This window comes from Pelodiscus sinensis, chromosome 5, assembly GCF_049634645.1.
Source record: "Pelodiscus sinensis isolate JC-2024 chromosome 5, ASM4963464v1, whole genome shotgun sequence".
Taxonomy (NCBI): domain Eukaryota; kingdom Metazoa; phylum Chordata; order Testudines; family Trionychidae; genus Pelodiscus; species Pelodiscus sinensis.
Window position 1 is genome coordinate 18,280,205 of NC_134715.1, and position 21,504 is coordinate 18,301,708.

General features: G+C 41.6%; 1 protein-coding gene across 1 annotated transcript in view; it reads left to right on the forward strand.

The window, feature by feature from the left end:
* The window catches only part of GRID2 (glutamate ionotropic receptor delta type subunit 2), a 1,112,728-nt gene that overhangs the window by 592,143 nt on the left and 499,081 nt on the right, over positions 1-21,504 (forward strand). Inside the window, exon 4 of the mRNA XM_006111957.3 lies at positions 19,428-19,633. Coding sequence (XP_006112019.1) covers positions 19,428-19,633 — 206 coding nt within the window. The remainder of the gene's footprint in view (positions 1-19,427; positions 19,634-21,504) is intronic.

The following is a 21,504-nucleotide window of genomic DNA, read 5'->3' on the forward strand; positions in this document are numbered from 1 at the left end:
TGGATTTGGGTACATATCTACCAGACTGTATTAGTAAATATCTATCATTTGGATAAGGAGAGGGACATATATGCCTCACCTCTGCAACTTGTCTTGTTGGAACTTCTTGTTCTGAGAACTTCTTTAACAATCAGCTTTTTCATTGGATATACCACTGAATTCTGAGATATATATCAGTCCATTCTGGATTCACTGTAATGCAGAGTTACTGGGATAATTAAAAAACAATGACTAATCTTGCAGCAACTTAGAGTCTAACAAAAATGTAGATGGTATCATGAGCTTTCATCGGCATAATCCACTTCTTCAGATGAATTTAAGGGGTCCAGTTTTCAAATAAATAGCACAGAGAGCGAATGGGAATGGGGGAAAGGAGGAGAGGAAGAGGAGGAAAAAGAAGGAAAAAAGTGAGAAAGAAATTTTCAATTAGAGTGTCCATGCTAAATGAAGCTGATAAAAGTACTTAGTGCCCATTCTAAGTACCCTTTGTTTTGTTTTTTATGTCAATAGGATGTGGAATGTAGCGGACCATCCAGCTTTGTTTAGACTTCTGTTGTAGGAATCAAACTTGTAAATGAAATTAAATTCTGTAGCTTCCCTGTCAAGCTGACTTTAGAAATTGATTTGAAATAATATGATGACTTTGAGATCTATTAATGAGTGCCCAGGCAAGTTAAAATGTTCTCCAACAGTGTGTTGCCTTTTTGAATATCTGATTTGTGTCCATTAATTCTTTCTTGTAGAGATTGTCCAGATGGGCCAATAAATACGGCAGTGGGGCATTGCTGGCATTTGATGGCATAGATCACATTAGTGGATGTGCAATTGGACGAGCTTCTGATATGGTGGTTTACATGGTTAGGTCCTGTGATGATGTTGCTTGTATAGATGTGTGATTGAGTTAGCATCAGGGTTGATTGTAGGGGTGGGTTCCTGGGTGTGGAGGTGTGCTGCATGGTTATTGGAAAGAATTTGTTTGAGGTTAGAGGATTGTCTGTAGGGAGGATTGGCCTGTCCCCCAAGGCCTGTGAGAGTGAGGGGTCATTTTCCAGGATAAGTTGTAGATTGTTGATAATACATTGGAAGGATTTAACTTGGGGGCTGTAGGTGACAACAAGTGGTGTCAAGTAGGGCCTGTCTTGAAGTAGCTGACGCCTGGGTACTTGTCTGGCTCTGTCTATCTGTTTTTTTTAATTCTTTGGATGGGTATTTCAGTTTTAAGAATGCTTTATATAAATCCTGTAGGTGTTTGTGTCTGTCTGTGGGATTAGAGCAAATCCGGTTGTATCGTAGGGGCTGGCTGTAAACAATTGATTGGGAAATGTGTCTTGGATGGAAGCCAGAGGCATGTAGGTAAGTGTAATGGTCAGTAGGTTTCCGGTATAAGGTGGTGGAAATGTGGCCATCGTGAATTGTACTGTAGTGTCAACGAAGTGGATCTCTTGTGTGGACTGGCCCAGGCTAAGATTGATGGTGGGGTAAAGGTTGTTGAAATCCCTGTGAAATTCTTCAAGGGTCTCCTTCCCGTGGGTTTATATAGAATCATAGAACTGGAAGAGACCTAGAAGGTCATCAAGTCCAGCCGCCTGCTCTAGGCAGGACCAATTCCAACTAAATCAACCCGGCCAGGGCTTTGTCAAGCCGAGACTTAAACACCTCTAGGGATGGAGACTCCACTACTTCCCTAGGTAACCCATTCCAGTGCTTCACCACCCTCCTAGTGAAATACTTTTTCCTAATATCCAACCTGGACCACCATAACTTGAGACCATTGCTCCTTGTTCTGCTATTTGTCACTACTGAGAACAACCTCTCTCCATCCTCTTTGGAACCTCCCTTCAGTAAGTTGAAGGCTGCTATCAAATCCCCCCTCACTCTTCGCTTCTGCAGACTAAACAGACCCAACTCCCTCAGCCTCTCCTCATAAGTTCTATGCTCCAGCCGGCTAATCATTTTGGTTGCCTTCCACTGGACCCTCTCCAATGCGTCCACATCCTTTTTGTAGTGGGGGCCCCAGAACTGGATACAATACTCCAGATGTGGCCTCACCAGAGCCGAATAAAGGGGAATAATGACATCTCTGGATCTGCTGGCAATGCTCTTCTTAATGCAACCTAATATGCCATTAGCCTTCCTGGCTACAAGGGCACACTGTTGACTCAAATCTAGCTTCTCATCCATTGTAACGCCCAGATCCTTTTCTGCAGAACTACTACTTAACCGGTTGGTTCCCAGCTTGTAACTATGCTTGGGATTCTTCCGTCCCAAGTGCAGGACTCTACACTTGTCCTTGTTGAACCTCATCAGATTTCTTGTGTCCCAATCCTCCATTTTGTCTAAGTCATTCTGGACCCTATCTCTGCCCTTAAGCATATCTACCTCTCCCCCCCAGCTTAGTGTCATCCACAAACTTGCTGAGGGTGAAATCCATCCCCTCATCCAGATCATTAATAAAGATATTGAACAAAACCGGTCCTAGAACCGAACCTTGGGGCACTCCGCTAGAAACCGACCGCCATCCTGACATCGAGCCATTGATCACTACCCACTGGTCCCGGCCTTCTAGCCATCTTTCTATCCATCTCACTGTCCATTTATCCAATCCACATTCCCTTAACTTGCTGGCAAGAATATTGTGGGAGACTGTATCAAAAGCCTTGCTAAAGTCAAGGTATATAACATCCACTTACTTTCCCATGTCCACCGAGCCAGCTACCTCATCATAGAAGCTAATCAGGTTGGTCAGGCACGACTTGCCCTTTGTGAATCCATGCTGACTATTCCTAATCACTTTCCTCTCATCAAAGTGCCTCAAAATGGATTCCTTAAGGATCCCTTCCATGATTTTTCCAGGAACTGAGGTAAGACTGACCGGCCTATAGTTCCCTGGATCGTCCTTCTTCCCTTTTTTGAAGATGGGCACTACATTTGCCTTTTTCCAATCATCCGGGATTTCTCCCAATCTCCACGACTTTTCAAAGATAATGGCCAAAAGCTTCTCAATGACATTTGCCAACTCCCTCAGTACCCTCGGATGCATTAAGTCCGGACCCATGGATTTATGTACGTTTAGCTTTTCTAAATAGTTCCTAACCTGTTCTTTACCCACCATTGGCTGTCCATCTTCATCCCATCTTGCGTCGCTTAGCGCAGAAGTCCAGGAGCCGACCTTGTCCATGAATACAGAGGCAAAGAAAGCATCGAGTACTTCAGCTTTCCCCACATCATCTGTCACTAGGTTACCTCCTTCAGCCATTAGGGGCCGCACACCCTCTCTGATCACCTTCTTCTTATTAACATGCCTGTAGAAACCTTTCTTGTTATCCTTCACATCCTTAGCCAGTTGCAATTCCATTTGCTCTTTCGCCTTCCTGATAACCCCCCGGCATTCTCGAGCTATACCTTTAAACTCCTCCCTGGTCATTTGTCCAAGTTTCCACTTTTTGTAAGCTTCCTTTTTGTGCTTAAGTTCACCAAGGATTTCCCCTGTAAGCCAATCCGTTCTCCTACCATGTTTGCCTCTCTTGCTACGTGTCGGGATGGTTTCTTTTTGTGCCTTCAATAAGGCTTCTTTAAAATACTGCCAACTGTCCTGGACTCCTTTCCCCTTCATGTTAACATCCCAGGGGATTCTGCCCATCAGATCTCAGAGGGAGTCAAAAACTGCTTTTTTGAAGTCCAAGGTGTGTATTTTACTACTCTCTTTTCTTCCTTTGGTCAGGATCCTGAAATCTACCATCTCATGATCACTGCTTCCCAGGTTGTCACCCACCTCCACTTCCCCTATTAGTTCCTCCCTGTTTGTGAGCAGAAGGTCAAGCTGTGCATGGCCCCTGGTCGGATCCTTCAGCACCTGTGTCAAGAAGTTATCCCCAACATTCTCCAAAAACTTCCTGGATTGCCTGTGTACTGCCGTATAGGTTTCCTAACAGATGTCAGGGTGATTAAAGTCCCCCAACGAGAACCAGGGCCTGCGATCTGGTAGCTTCGCTCAGTTGTCCGAAGAAAGCCTCATCTACCTCATCCACCTGATTCGGTGGCTTGTAGCAGACACCAACCACAACATCACTGCAGTTGTTTGCTCCTTTAAACTTAACCCATAGACTTTCAACAGGTTTTTCTCCCTCTTTATACTGGAGTTCAGAGCAATCTTAGTGCTCTCTTACATATAGTGCAACCCCTCCTCCTTTTCTCCCTTGCCTGTTGTTCCTGAACAGTCTATACCCTTCCATGACAGCGCTCCAGTCATGCAAGTCATCCCACCAAGTCTCTGTTATCCCAATTAAACCATATTTCTTGGTCTGGGCCAGGGCCTCCAGTTTTTCCTATTTGTTGCCCAGGCTTCTCGCATTAGTGTACAAACACTTCAGGTGACCAGTTGATTGTCCTATCTTCTCCATTCGAAACATGGATCCTCCTTTCTTGCCCCTTCCTCTCTGCATTTCCTCCCGGTATCCAACTTTTCCACTCCCCTCAGGGTTTTGGTCACCGTCCCCCGACGAACCTAATTTAAAGCCCTCCTCACAAGGTTTACAAGCCTGCCCGCGAAGATGATCCTTCCTCTCTTCGTTAGGTGGATCCCATCTCTTCCTAACAATCCTTGTGCCCATGGTCAAAGAAACCAAAGCCCTCTCTGCGACACCATCTGTGCAACCTCGCATTTACGTCCTCAATTCGACGATCCCTGCCCAGTCCTTTCCCTTCCACAGGGAGGATGGACGAGAATACCACTTGTGCTCCGAATTCTTGGATCCTTCTTCCCAGTGCTACATAATCTGCAGTAACACGCTCAAGGTCATTATTGGCCGTATCATTAGTTCCCATGTGGAGAAGCAGGAAGGGGTAGCGATCTGAAGATTTGATCAGCTTGGTAAGCCTTTCAGTGACATTCTGAATGCGAGCTCCCGGTAAGCAACACACCTCTCGAGATTCCAGGTCCGGACAACAGAGGGATGGCTCAATCCCTCTTAGGAGGGAGTCCCCAACCACCACCACCCATTGTTTTCTTTTGGGGGTGGTGGCCATGGATCCCCCATCCCTAGGACTATGCATCCCATGCTTTCTAGTAGATGGTGTTCCCTTCTGGTTTCTTCTTTGTAAGGTCCCTTCCAGAGCTTTCAGCACTGCAGAGCCTGTAGAGAGAGCTTGAAAGCGATTACTTACCTCTATAGCATCGGGGGATTCCTGTGCTGGCCTTTTCCCCCTTCTAGAAGTTACATGCTGCCAGTTCTCTTCTTGGTCCCGTACTGCCCTCTCTAGTTCCTCCGCCTGCCGTGCTTGAAGGATTAAACGCTGCCTTCTATCGAGGAAGTCTTCATCCTCTCTGATCGAGCGTAGGGTCGACACTTGGGCCTCCAGTCCTCTAATTTTTTCTTCCAAAATGTCGACCAGCTTGCACTTCGTGCAGATGAAATCCGTTCTTTCTTCTTGGAGGAAGACAAACATGGCACACGCTGTGTAGGTAACAACAGCAGACCCATCACCATCCATCGCTGCTGTCCTGGAGAAGGGATTTTAAAAGAAAGGCAAGAGAACCTCACGCCCTTCCCTCTTTGCTTCCAAACTCCCTCTCTAAACTCCTTGTTAGCACTCACCTGTTTGCAAGCTCCTTGGTTGCTTGCCCCACTGCCTTATAAAGCCCTGGAGTGCCTGAAAGCCCCTCCTCTTACCAAGGCTCAGCCAATCAGCAGAGGCTTCTAGAATTCAAACTTTAATTAGAAGCCATCAGTTTCCACCTACCAATCACAGCCAACCACAGCACAAACTCCATCAAGGGGAGGGGGAGGGCAAAGGGGAAGTGGGGAAAAAAAAGCCTCACTCACAGACACAGGGGAAAAAAACAAACCAACACCAAAAAAAAAAAAAAAAAACACACACCAACCCTCACTCACAATCACAAGCTCAGCACACAGTAAGAAAGTCCCAAACACAGCACACACTTCCCTCAAGAGTCCTGTATCTGCTTCTCCTCTGCCTGGAGAACTCCCTCTCTAAAGCCTCACTCACTTGATGAAAATGTCGTCAATGTAATGTAAGTAGAGTAAGAGTGCTGGGGGGGCGAGACCTGAGGAAACATCGTTCAAGGTCGGCCATAAAGACGTTGGCATTTTGTGGGCCATGTGGCTGCCCATGGCTATGCCTCTGACTTGAAGATATAAATTGTCTCCAAATCCGATATTGTTGGGGTGAGGACAAAGTTGCAGAGCTCTGTAACCAGGTGTGCAGGGGTGTCATCAGGGATAGTGTTCCTGACAACCTGTAATCCATCTTCATGTGGAATGTTGGTGCAAAGGGCTTCTACATCCATGGTGGCCAGAATAGTGTTTTCAGGAAGATTGCTGATGTTCTATAGTTTCCTCAGGAATATGGTGGTGTCTCAAAGATAAGCTACGTGTGCTGGTAGCATAGGATCTGAGGAGGGAGTCAATATAAGCAGATAATCCTGCTGTAAATGTGCCAATGCTTACGATGATGGACCATCCGGGATTTCCAGGTTTGTATATGTTGGGTAGCAGATAGAAAACTTCTCGTTGGGGATTTGGAGATGTATTTCTGTAGATTTGGTCCTGAGTTATAGCAGACACAGGGAGCAAAGGGAACAATCACCTCTGGCCCTGGTGATTCAAAGGGGCCCGGAGCTCCAGCTGTCACTGCTACTGCAGTAGCAGCAGTGGTGCCTGGAGCTCCGAGTCCTCTAAATTGCCACAAGCATTGCACTAAGGACTGGGGAGGGGGCTTTCCTCTTTCCCCAACCCCACATTGCCCAGGAACCCGTGGAGGTTGTCGGCTTCCCTGGAAGAGGTTAATGCCCACTGAAGAACTCTGACTCCAGTTTTAGTTTTGCTGTTGAACAAATAGAAGGGGGAATATGCTGAAGAAGTGATTCCAATTCCAGATAGGAAACTGGTGCTGCACTAATGTTTGTTTCATTTTCATTTAATACTGGAACAGATAAAGAAGTGAAAGGTTTACTGTAACAAACAATTCTGCTTCAGTACAGGAGGAAGACCAAATATGTTTTCTATACCTCTAATTTATTTGCGGGAGGTTAATTTAAGAATCACATAGTATATGTTGCCAAAATATCTGCATGCACTGATACAATGCCATTGCAGATATACCAGTAATGGAATTTAAATTTAGAATGATTATTGTTGAAACACTATACCACAGTTTCACAAACACTTTGTCCTTGCATGCAGAGTTTGCAGTTAATTCACACAAACAAAAAGGTTAATATTTAAAATGATACAGCCAACTTTTTTACCATGGTACAAATTAGACACCTAAATAAAAGTGACCTAATTTTTCAAGATATTTGAACATCTGCAGCTTCATTGAGTTCAGTGGTTGTTTCCGGATGCTCAGCACTTCTGGGAATTCTGAATCTTTTGGAAGATAACTGTAAGCAGTCTTTTTTTAAAATCCTGTATTGACTGCGTAAAGATAGTCTTCTAAATCCATGTCTAGGCATGTAAATAAGCAGCCTGATTTTCAAAAGTGGGAATTATTGAACAGACTACCACCAACTTTAGTTTAATGGAGTTAAGCCTGGTGAATTTAAATTGCTATGCTTAAATATGTAGTATATATCATAATCAGAAAGGCTAAATAGCTTTTAAAAACTGAAAACATTTTTAACTGATCCTGGGAAAGAGGAAACATGAAAAATAAAAAAAAAGAGAAAGGGATTTTTGAAAAGAAAATGCAGGCAATTAAAAATAAGCACCAGAGGAGTTTATTAACAGATTGGTTATAGTAAATACCTAAGCTGTAAAAGCGTTGAAGAAAGTTAATTCCACTTTTGTAAATTCTTTAATAAACTATATAGAAAGCCTTGACTAGGACATCCTCAACCAGAAGATCCATTTTGTTGTTGTTTCCCACATGAAGGGAGACTATGAAACACCTGCTCTTCTAGGGTATGTCTACACTACCACTCTAGTTCGAACTAGGGTGGTAATGTAGGCAACCGGAATTGCAAATGAAGCCCGGGATTTGAATTTCCCGGGCTTCATTTGCATAAAGCCGGGCGCCGCCATTTTTAAATGTCCGCTAGTGTGGACTCCGTGCCGCGCGGCTACACGCGGCACGGACTAGGTAGTGTAGCCGCACGGCACGGAGTCCGCACTAGCGGACATTTAAAAATGGCAGCACCCGGCTTTATGCAAATGAAGCCCGGGAAATTCAAATCCCGGGCTTCATTTGCAACTCCGGTTGCCTACATTACCACCCTAGTTCGAACTAGGGTGGTAGTGTAGACATACCCCTAGATAGGGAGTTTCTGCCTAGTAAGATCGACTTTTTCTGGATGCCAACTCAATGAAGTAAAAAATAAGAAAAGTCCTGTGAAAGTCTTTAAATAAAGATTATGTGGTTGCTAGTATTCAATGAATTAGCACAGGAATATCCCATAACATAAGAACCAGGGGTCACCCAATGAAATTAATAGATAGAAGGTTTAAAACAAACAAAAGGAAGTTTTTCTTCACAAGCACACACGGTCAGCCTGTGGAACTTTTTGCCAGAGGATGTTGTGAAGACCAGGACTTTAAAAGGGTTCAAGACAGAACTAGATATATTCATGGAGGTTAGGTCTATCAATGGCTGTTAGCCAAGATGGGTAGGAATGGTGTCCCAAGCCTCTGTCAGAGGGATTGCTTGATGATTCCCTGTTCTGTTCACTCCTTCTGGGGCATCTGGCATTGGCCGCTGTCTGCAGACAGGATACTGGGCTAGATGGACCTTTGGTCTGACCCAGTATGGACGTTCTTATGTTCTTATGATTCCTAGTGGGTAATATGTCCAATGAATCTAGCTTTGTTTACAAATTATTTGTGAAATATTTACAATTTTCTCACATTTTATTCAAATTTAGTCAGTAAATAACGTCTACAAAGATCTGTTCACATTCAGATTGTTTCTGAGCATTTCCATACAAATACTCAGCAGACAAGCTATTTTGCATAGGTCTGCTTGGACGCACAGGTCACATGTGGTTATTCCAGTTAGGAGAGTGAGCACTTGGGGAAGATTATCATTTACCTCAGGATTCAGAACTGTGGTTCTTTGAGATGATAGCCCTTATGGTCCTACGTCATTCTTGGAAGATACTTATCTACGGCATCTGAGCTTAGAAGCTTTCATGAAGCAATTTCTCTTGGGAGTATTCAGACTCACATTTACCAACTCCCATGACTCTCCATCAATTGTTTCTGCTAATTCAGAAATCTATGCCAAGTCTGCCATTACCGGGGCAAGTAGGGAGTGTGGAGCCTTACTGGCAATCATTTTGAAGAACTGCAATTAGGGTAATTGTGGTAGATTGTATCCTTAGGCTCCAGCCTGGCAGACATTTGAACCACTGTACCTCTTAACAATTCAGCTGGGTTGGCCACTCTCACAGTGCTCTGAGGATGACACCCAGCCAGCCTCTCCAGGCCCTATTGTCACCCAGCATGACAAGAAGTGGTGCCATATACATAACTGAATCACCTGACTTCTCTACCTAAGCCACTCATAGATTAAAAAGGGCAGCCCTAGCCAATTTCCCAGCTCCCCAGTTTTACACCCCTAATGGAGCATAAACCCAGAATTATGCTGTCTTGCTCTGTACAAGATATATTGTAAAGTGATTATAAACAGATCAAAGCAGAGAGCCTGGGGAATTAAATGAAATTGCAAACTAAGACTTATACAAACTAGATAGAATTTGAGTCAGCAATATCTCACCCCAATAATGATAAAAATAGGCTGACAGATTCTTGACGCACAAGCTGCATCTGCAAAGAAGATGGATTAGTAATAGAAAGACAGTCAGGTAGTCAAGTATACATGGTAAATGCAATTTATCACATGAATATCTGTCACACAAGCATGGTATCTGCCTGTGGTATGGTTTTGTTTTGTTTTGATTTTGTTTTTTTGGGTCTCTGTAGATAGTAAATGCTACACTTTGGGATTAATTCCAGCTCCCATCCAGTTTTCTTCTTTTTCCTGACCCCTTTCCTTTTTTTCTCTCTCTCTCTTTCTCTCCTGGCCTCCACCCCCCTCCCTCTCTCTCCTTCTCTTTTCCATCTTTCTCCCTCCCCCCCCCCCCAGTTAAAAGGAGTGAAACTAGAGAAAATCTAGTGTCAAACAATATGGATGAAAACCATGTATCAGGAAATTCCAAAAATTGAGATTCCCATTGCAACATTGATTCAGCCATATATGTAGTATGATCTATTCCTGGTTTCTTTTGTTAAATACAAACTGTAATTGTTTTTAAGTTTGTTATTGATACATGCAATGAAACATACAGTATGTGCAGTGAAGCTGAAGAACTGTAGCAACATAACATTTAATGCAGAGAGAATGTTGTTATTATTGATGGGGGTTGGTAGAAAATATTTAAAAAAACCCAAACAACAAAAGCCAGTTGAAAAAAAAATGAAGTTGTTTTCATTTCACAGGGTTTGAAATGGAAAATATACATTTTAATTAAAAATTACTTTTCACACTGTACAGTTTTAAAATTTTCTTTTCCCCCCTTTTCTCCTTTTTATAGTAAAGTGAATGTTGTTTTGTTTTAGGTTATTATTTGTTGTCTGACAGTAGTGTCACTTACCCCTCCTTTTTTTTTTTTTTTTTTGGCTACGTGACTTTTCAAAACCTCTTTAAATACATTTCTGAACATAAGCTTATCAACAGTGAGCTTCAACAAATGCTATGTCCTTCGAGGTTAGCTCATCATTAACCAAAAAAAAATGCCTTTCAGTTAATGCTCTCATTCAGCTCCCTAGCACCAAGGAAAAATTCAGAATAGAGTAATCTGGTAGCTTTGTTGGCTTGAGGGTTCTTTGTATTGCAGATAACTAATGGGAGGAAACTGCACAGACTTGACAGTAGGATGACAGAGGAGAGAGACTGTGTTATTGAATCATCATGCTAATCATTGCTCACTTCAGCTTAAATACTAAATTAATACATATCAACAACCTTGAAAGAATAGGGATATTCAGCTCAGCACTTAAAGTAGAACTATGACTTTTTCGGAGTCCAGCTTGAGCCTATAATTAATAGGCTCAGTCATTGCGGCCATCACTGAATAAAAATGGATTACTGCAGTAGATATATAAAGCTTTCTTGATAAGAATTTGAACAGCATCATATGTTATACAACTGCTTTCCTCATCAGCAGTACAAACAAATGAGTCTTTTGTGTAATCAGCCAGTGAATATTTATGACAAGTGCATTCACCTTTTCTGCAGCAGCTGAATCAGGTGATATTTTTCATCTAGGCAGAATGCGAGGTGGCTTGAGGTCTAAAATGATATTACAGAAGGACGGGTTAATGGCTGTATACCGCGTCTGAGAAAACCAAATGCTCAGTTGGGAGCAGTGATTACTTTATAATTCTTTTTTTATCTCTAGTAAAATGCCAGAAGCAAGCAGGATTTAGTTTATCATCATCATCAGGTATATAATCTTTCTGCAACCAGATCTGCTCTGATTATTCATTGTGAATGTAAACTTTGTATCAATTTCTGAATATACTTGTTTTCATAAGTGCAGATGATCAGATAAATTGTTGATGTTTGCTGTTCATTTTTCATGGTGTAAATGACCAACTAAGCCACAGAAAATTGGTTCTGGTGTCTAATAGGATGAGTGAAAACTTTTAAACCAGTGATTCCCCAATAATTAATAGTATATAGCGAATAACAAATAGCTGATGATATATTGTTGGGGTGAATTTTGAGACAAACAGTTGTTTGTAGTAAAATGTATTAAACTTTTGAGATTTGTGATTTTCTCTGCAATTTGCTGGTTGACTTAGTACTAATGAATCAGTCCATGATATATATTAACAAGCCTGAAGCCAGTGAAGCTATGCTGATTAACACTAGCTGAGCATCTGGCCCTTCAGTATTAATTATTTCATTATTTAATAGTGTATATTTGTCACCGATTTGCCTTTTCATTTGCCTTCATGCAAAACTTGGATTATGTATTGAAAAGTAAGGCTGGGCAGCTGGTAGGCTGATCCAACTTACAAAAAACCCTCTGGATGCCATCCAATAATAGAATCTCCTACGAGTTGCATAAAATTTTCACTGCTCATTCAAATTTCAGCATTAAGAGTTTATAGTAAGTAATTTTTCCTTGGCCTTAAAATAACTTTTTTCCATAATGATAATATTACTGATTTCTTAATGTATTGCTGGTATCTATTATCATCTGATTGGGTTGCAGATGAGTTAGTTTTTTCATGCTTCCTACACCAGAACTAGAGGTTTTTAAAATAGCTAGCAGTCAGGTTAATGAGACTAATTTTAAACACACATCTCCACAAGCATGGTTTCATTAACAAAGCAATCACATACTAAAATACATTAAAGGTAGAATCAAGGGGTGGATCTACATTACCAACATTAAGACACGTAATTAATCACCAATTAATTACTCACTCGGCTTGCATTATGGAGCTAAATATAGCAGCAACTATGTGGGGATGAGAGCCAATACTCCTGCCCAAATAGGAATGTCTACAGTGCTATTTGTAGCCCTATAGTACAAACTATGGAATCCAAGTCAGTAGACCTGGGTTCTGAGATTTGTTGTGGTTGGTTGGTTTGTTGTTGCAGTGTAGATGAAACCCTAAGTCGTATAGGAAATCTTTTGCAAAGCTGGAAATTGAACTTTTATCAGAGTTCCAATCCAAGGCCTTCAGCACAAGATCATCTCTCCTAAATAGGCTGGTATCTACACTCTTGTTAACAATACTTAGATTTGAATGTCTGGGTGACTGGAAGGAGTTCTTCCAATAGAACAACCCCTGATACAGTAACTCATTTCTTGAATTGTTTCAAGAGAGCCCAAGCTAGATGACTTTTGTCACATTTTTTTCTCCAGGAAGAGATATGATACTGGGTATATATTTATTTCTTTCAGATAGGGTTGATTTCCTGACTTATCATTGACATTGGAGAGTTGATTTTATATTCATGTTACCTCAAATCTGATGTAATGGTTGTTATTTTTAAAAATTTGATACTAAATATTAGAGATCTAGAGCTGAAGACAAGGCGGTAATGCTGGCTCATAGACTCAAAGACTTTAAGGTCAGAAGGGACCATTTTGATCATCTAGTCCGACCCCCTGCACAGTGCAGGCCACAGACTCTCACCCACCCCTCTTAGAATAATCCTCTCACCTATGTCTCAGATATTGAAGCCTTCAAATACTTTGAAGGCCCCAAAATGCAGAGAATCCTCCAGCTGTGATCTGTGCCCCATGCTACAGAGGAAGGCGAAATACCTCCAGGGTCTCTGCGAAGCTACCCTGGAGGAAAATTCCTTCCCCACCCTAAATATGGCGATCAGCTAAACCCTGATCATGTGGGCAAGACTCACCAGCCAGACACCCAGAAAGTTCTCTATAGTAACTCCTATCATCCCTCCATTGTCCTATTTCCCACTGATAGGGTATGTCTACACTACCCCGCTAGTTCGAACTAGCGGGGGTAATGTAGTCATCCACAGTTGCAAATGAAGCCCGGGATTTGAATTTCCCGGGCTTCATTTACATGAAGCCGGCCGGCGCCATTTTTAAATGCCGGCTAGTTCGAACCCCGTGCCGCGTGTAGTCGCGTGGCACGGGGTTCGAACTAGCCGGCACTTAAAGATGGCGCCGGCCGGCTTCATGCAAATGAAGCCCGGGAAATTCAAATCCCGGGATTCATTTGCAACTGCGGATGACTACATTACCACCGCTAGTTCAAACTAGCGGGGTAGTGTAGACATACCCATAATGAATGGTCAATTAGTTATCAAGATCATGTTCTCAAACCATCCCCTTATCATAGAATCATAGAAATGGAAGAGACATCAGAAGGTCATCAAGTCCAGACCCCTGCTCTAGGCAGGACCAATCCCATCTAAATCAAACCAGCTAGGGCTTTGTCAAGCCGGGACTTAAACACCTCTAGGGATGGAGACTCCACTACTTCCCTAGGTAACCCATTCCAGTGCTTCACAACCCTCCTAGTGAAATAGTTTTTCCTAATATCCAACCTGGACCTCTCCCACCATAACTTGAGACCATTGCTCCTTCTTCTGCCATCTGTCACTACTGAGAACAGCCTCTCTCCATCCTCTTTGAAACCTCCCTTCAGGAAGTTGAAGGCTGCTATCATATCCCCCCTCACTCTTCGCTTCTGCAGACTAAACAGACCCAACTCCCTCAGCCTCTACTCATAGGTCATATGCTCCAGGTCCCTAATCATTATGGTTGCCCTCCACTGGACCCTCTCCAATGCGTCCACATCCTTTTTGTAGTGGGGGGCCCAGAACTGGACACAATACTCCAGATGTGGTCTCACCAATGCCAAATAAAGGGGAATAATGACATCTCTGGATCTGCTGGCAGTGCTCCTCTTAATGCAACCTAATATGCCATTAGCCTTCTTGGCTACAAGGGCACACTGTTGACTCATATCCAGCTTCTCATCCACTGTAACCCCCAGGTCCTTTTCTGCAGAACTACTACTTAACCGGTTGGTTCCCAGCTTGTAACTATGCTTGGGATTCTTCCGTCCCAAGTGCAGGACTCTACACTTGTCCTTGTTGAACCTCATCAGATTTCTTGTGGCCCAATGCTCCAATTTGTCTAAGTCACTCTGGACCCTATCTCTGCCCTCCAAAGTATCTACCTCTCCCCCTAGCTTAGTATCATCCGCAAATTTGCTGAGGGTGCAATCCATCCCCTCATCCAGATCATTAATAAAGATATTGAACAAAACCGGTCCTAGAACCGAACCTTGGGGCACTCCGCTAGAAACCGACCGCCATCCTGACATCGAGCCATTGATCACTACCCGCTGGGCCCGGCCTTCTAGCCATCTTTCTATCCATCTTACCATCCATTTATCCAATCCACATTCCCTTAACTTGCTGGCAAGAATATTGTGGGAGACTGCATCAAAAGCCTTGCTAAAGTCAAGGTATATAACATCCACTGACTTTCCCATGTCCACCGAGCCAGTTACCTCATCACAGAAGCTAATCAGATTGTTCAGGCACGACTTGCCCTTTGTGAATCCATGCTGACTATACCTAATCACTTTCCTCTCATCCAAGTGTCTCAAAATGGATTCCTTAAGGATCCCTTCCATGATTTTTCCAGGAACCGAGGCAAGACTGACCGGCCTATAGTTCCCTGGATCGTCCTTTTTCCCTTTTTTGAAGATGGGCACTACATTTGCCTTTTTCCAATCATCCGGGATTTCTCCCGAACTCCACGACTTTTCAAAGATAATGGCCAAAGGCTCCTCAATGACAGTTGCCAACTCCCTCAGTATCCTCGGATGCATTAAGTCCAGACCCATGGATTTATGTACGTTTAGCTTTTTCAAGTAGTTCCTAACCTGTTGTTTACCCACCACGGGCTGTCCATCTTCATCCCATCTTGCATCACTTAGCGCAGAAGTCTAGGAGCCGACCTTGTCCATGAATACAGAGGCAAAGAACGCATTGAGTACTTCAGCTTTCCCCACATCATCTGTCACAAGGTTATCTCCTTCATCTATTAGGGGCTGCACACCCTCTCTGATCACCTTCTTCTTGTTAACATGCCTGTAGAAACCTTTTCTTGTTATCCTTCGCATCCTTAGCCAGTTGCAATTCCATTTGCGCTTTCGCCTTCCTGATAACCCTCCAGCATTCTCGAGCTATACATTTAAACTCCTCCCTGGTTATTTGTCCAAGTTTCCACTTTTTGTAAGCTTCCTTTTTGTGCTTAAATTCACCAAGGATTTCCCCTGTAAGCCAATCCGGTCTCCTACCATGTTTGCCTCTCTTGCTACGCGTCAAGATGGTTTCTTTCTGTGCCTTCAATAAGGCTTCTTTAAAATACTGCCAGCTGTCCTTGGCTCCTTTCCAGGTCCTATTGGCGCTACTACCAAGACTGTAATGAGGATTATTTATTTTGGTGACAATAGATAACTCTCCTACATTCTTCAAAATGCTGGTGGATGATCTGATTTCTAGTCGTCTGGCTAGTAAATGTGGGATGAGAACCACCTCTGCATGAGAAATTAACAGCTCTGTTTGTGTGCCTCCACATAAAAACTTGCTGCACCATGTACTTAATGGAGTTGTCTGCAGAAGGAATTTATCCATGAGAAAGAGGGTTATATGGTACAGTGAAGAAATACCCTACTATCAGATAGCCTATGCAGGAAAAGAAAGTTGAGATTATCCATTCCATTGTAGTACCTATTTTTTGGCATACGTTTTTAAGAAGATCATCTCTAGCAACTAGAGAGCTTAACTACTGCAGTTAACAACCAGCATAATTCTGTAGCATTTACACAGCAGTTTTCATCTGGTGATCCCAAAGTGTTTAATTATGATAGGTTAACTCCATTATTATTATTCTCCTTCTACAAATGAGGCAACTAAAGCACGAAGACACAAAGATTTACCCACCATCGCTCAGTTTGTCAGAAACAAAGTTAGTCCCAATACACAAATTTCCTTACTGTGTCTGATGCCCTATGCCTTAAGCTACACTAACTTCCCTAGGTGTGTATCAAGGTGCCACCATGCATATACTGAAAGATCACTGGGAAAGGTAATCTTATCAGCAAAGAATACCTCAATTCCTAATACCCAGTGGATCCATACAATAGTCAATATATTTCACTTCTTTGTTTGATTAATAGATTTTTAAGGCTATCTGGGAGTGCTAAAATCATTCTTCCCACATACCACAGATTAGAGAATTTCACTCAGTAATGACTGCCTCAAGCCCATAACTTTTGGTTATGCTAGAACATGTTAAAAAAACCCACAGAAGTTTTCCTCCTGTTTTCTCTCCCACTCATTTCCACCTCTCTTGAGTGGGTGAGAGGGGCCCATGGCTGTTGGTATGACAAAACCTGTCTTAATTTAGGTCACTTTTCCCCAGGTATTTTCAAGGTACGTGTAGGTACCTAAGAAGGTTTAAATAATTTGCTCAACTCCTGGCCAATCTTTATCTCAGTTCAAAAACCTCCTGTCTGTCTGTGCTAAGTAACTCAGAAATATGGTAAAGAGAGGGGCTGCTGGCACTCAGAGCTTCAGCGCCTCAGTGGGAGTGAGGGGGGAGGCGGAAACCGCCAGTAATCAGGGCTTCAGCCCTGTGGAGGGAGGAAGTGGGAGGGGAGCCACCAGTTCCTGGGGCTTCAGCCCTGCAGTGGAGAAGGGATGTTGCTGGCGTTCAGCTGAAGCCCTGAGCTCTGGCGGGCTCCTCTCCCTCCCCTACCTGCTGCAAGGGAAATAAAGGATAATGCGCCCATTTTTTTTAAAAAAGTTAGCACACCAGGAGGAGGTCTTAAATAAGGGACTCTCAGTAAAAACAGGACAGATGGTTACCCTAGTTAAAGCAGGAACAGCTAGTTTATTATTTGCATAAAACTAGGCATGTTTTTAACAATTCAGATAATCTGATCTTGTTGCTTCTTAAATTGACATTGCAGTGCCAAGAAAATCCAACATTCCTGATTAGACTGAATTTCATTTTCCTGTTTTAGACATTAAATAGAAGCTGTAATTAGCACCTGACAGTCTTTTGGAAATTTATTTTTAGGATGTGCATGTATTTTCTCAGTATTAAACCATTCTTCTAATATTTAATAATATTAACATATTGCTGATGTATCCATACATAAATAGTGGTTGCAGCCATGGATTCCTAAAATGGCCTCCTGTTTGTTGCATTTTTATTCCGAGGTACAACTTGTTTTAAATAAGCTTGTTCTCAAGCATGGCTCTTTTAAATAAATGATGTGAAGTATTTACATTAGATATGTGACTGTTATGTGGCTGCACTTCATTGTAAACTCTCCAATAGCTCTGCTGTCTCTGTGCTCAGGTTAGTATAGACTTTCACAAGGGAGAGATACAAAGTGTTTGCTCTTTCATGGGGATTATATGTTTGTTCCCGTGTCCTTTTTTTCAAATTAAAATATATTTTTTGAAATTAAGTATCAGTTTTAACTCTGTAATGCATCAGGGTTGATATTTAATGCTGTGACACTCCAAAACTTGTTAGATACTGAATAGGTATACCATTACTCAAAATGCAGGTTCTGAAGACTTTTTAAACGTAAGGCCCTGGCAACTCATATAGCTGGTGGGTGCCCAGTGAGCACTCAGATTTATTGTTGAATGAAAGGATTATTTGCTAGGATTTATGGACAAGGAAAGGATGCAGGTACTGTAGGTACAATGACTTCAACAATTACAGCAAAAGATAAACATACTGGCTGTGTCTACACTGGGCCACTTATTCCGGAAAATCAGCTGCGAGCTGTCTACACTGGCCCTTGAATTTCCGGAAAAGCAACGATGCTCTACTGTACAAAATCAGCCGCTATTCCAGAAAAACTATTCTGCTCCCGCTCGGGCATAAGTCCTTATTCCGGAAAACTGTTTCGGAAAAGGGCCAGTGTAGACAGCCCAGTAGTCTTTTCCGGAAAAAAGCCCCGATCGCGAAAATGGCGATCAGGGCTCTTTTCCGGAAAAGCGCATCTACATTGGCCACAGACGCTTTTCCGGAAAAAGGGCTTTTCCGGAAAAGCAGCCTGCCAATGTAGACGCTCCTTTTCCAGAAAAACTGAAAACAGAATAGTATTCCGTTTTAAGCATTTCTGGAAATTCATGCCAGTGTAGACACAGCCAAATAGTGCACTCTGAGGAAAGAGGTATACAGAATGAGCTATCAAGCTCCATTATAACGCTTTGTATATGGAAAAACATAATGCCTGCATTTTGCTTTCATTTTTATTTAATGCTAAACACAGCCAATGGCCATTGTGTCTACTAAGTAACATGCTATGATTGTGTCTGATGTTTTTTAAAGGAAGTAAATTTTTATGTATAATTGGATCCTTAGGTAAATAGCTAATGCAGACCTCATTTCAACTAAGTTTAGGCATTCAAAATATGTGCTTGTCCAAAGATAGCTGTATTATGTTAATAACATTTTTTCTAGTCTCCAGCAAAAAACAAAGAGCAGTGTATGTTGTAGTCTGATAACTTAGCCTCCCCTTCTCTGCATGTGTCCTTTATTATGAAACTGCTTTCAAAGATGTACGGTGTTAATTAGAGTTGGAAACAATGGGGTGATTGAGTGAAGAAATCAACTGAAAATAATTAAGTATTGTTTTAAAGTGATTCTTTTGAACACTAACCCGTACATAAATTTCTTCCCACGTTTTATCACTTTAGGACATACCATGAGCATAGCTCAGGAACAGTTCAAATGAATATTAAGTTAGGATGGCCTTCAGGGAGCTACTGAACACTGAGTAGAATACCTTTTCAAGATAAGCAGAATAGTGTTTTTGTCTCTGTTCTATATATAAATTAGCATTTTTATGGGCTTTTGATTTTCCTAGATATCCGTGGAATACAAGAATTTTTGGACAAAGTATCTCAGCAGGGAATGGATGTAGCGCTGCAGAAGGTAGAGAACAATATCAATAAAATGATCACAGGGCTCTTTGCCACCATGCGAATAGAAGAATTGAATCGCTACCGGGACACTCTGAGACGAGCCATTCTTGTAATGAATGCGTCAACAGCCAAGTCCTTCATTACAGAGGTAAGTGATCAAACAATGGTAATATTCTCTTACTCTCAATGCCTCAGCTTTGTTTACTGAAATTTACAAATATTGGTGAAATTATTCATTTTACATGACATCGTATGAAAACGGATTCACTTTATGTAAAATAAAAATAAATACTTTTGTGTGTATTCTTGGTTCTTTCTCAACAATAAAATAATACAGGACACTTGCTATTTATAGTTTTATGGTTCATATGAGTGCATTCAAAGGAAAGTATAACTGTGCCGCTTTAGCACTCTTATTAACATTCATGTGTGATGTTCTGCTAATTCACTGCTCATCTGATTTATTCCTTATCATCCACTTTACTGCTGAAAAGTTATAGTTTTTATTTAATTACATAAATTTTGGGATATGGGTGTGTTTATCTGACAGAACATTGCAACTTGCTGGGTTTTTATAAAATTAAACTTAATACTTGTAAGGACCTATTAGAGGTTATAAAAACAGATTGGAAATTAGAGTCATGGGCTTAAGTTAAAATGATTTATCTATGAAGATAATGTGGTAAAATACAGTAGTACTGAAATGTTTAAGCAAAAGTTGGATTACTGTATCAAATTTACTTAGTTTAAGTGGTTTTGTGTTGGAAGTTGCTACAGTTGGTTGGGGACAGAGCAGGTTTATTTTGTTTTTAAATGATGATCTTTTTATTTCTTTTTAAGGTAGGGTATTTTTTGTTGTTGTTATTTTTTGTGGTGGGGGCATAGAAAAGCAAGTTTCCAGAATGTTTTGGAGTTTGAAAACAAAATCTAGATATGTTAAAAATGGTAAAATTATCATGAAATAGCTCCAGACATGAAGAATGTATGGCAAACTATTGATGTTACACAATTTTGCTATTGTTGGCATTTGAGAAACTGGAGACTTCTTAAAGGCAACCAATATGGGTAGAATTTTCAAAAGCCTAAGTGACTTCAGAGGACAAATTCTATTAGTTTCAATGGAAATTGCACTTCTAAGTCACCTAGATACTTTGAAGATCCTACCTAGATACTTTGAAGATCCCATCCAGAAGAGCAAGCTATAGATATATTCTTCACCTCACTATCAACCTATGGTTCAAAATAAACATGTTATTGATCCCACAAAATTATACCATTTTCTTACCTTTTAACACTCTCTTTCATGCTGGATCTACTTGTAGGGAGCATTGTTTGCTCAAGGTGTTGCGAAAAGGGTAGCAGGAAGGAATGGAATAAGCTATGCCAACAAAAGGCCTGGTTTATGCTAGAAACTTAATTTGGTTTAACTGCGCCCACACTCTGAGTAGCATGGTTAAGCTGATCTGAATCCCCATGTAGATCATGCTACATGGAAGAATGTTTGTATTGACCTAGTTAATACCTCTTCTGTTCCTAGTAACCTATGTTAATGAGAGAACCCCTCCCATTGGCATAGATAACTACAACAGTGTAGTAGTAGTGCAGTTGTGCTGCAACGGTATTTTAAAGCCCTAAAGGCTTGTCCACGGAAAATTGTTGACAATTAACTTCATGTAAATACTTTCAAAGTGCATTAAGGTGAATTGAATTAAAACCACTAGAATTCTTAATCAGTGTGTCCACAAAGAGGTTTAATGCTGTTTAACTAATCCGGTTTTCATTGGCACTTTTAGTTAACTTGAATAATTTTCTGAAGTGTTGCTCTGTAGATAAAACCACCTTTATTTCACTGTAAGAATGTCTTGTTCCTGTTCAGCTTGGGTTAAGCTAAACAGGAAGAAAACAGTCTTACTTCGTACTAAGAAAGTCCACACACACAGTTAATCGGGAGCAATACCATGTGTAAACAAAACCTGAGCCTTTATGCCTGCCCATGAGGTGAAGTTGCTAGTTCATTTG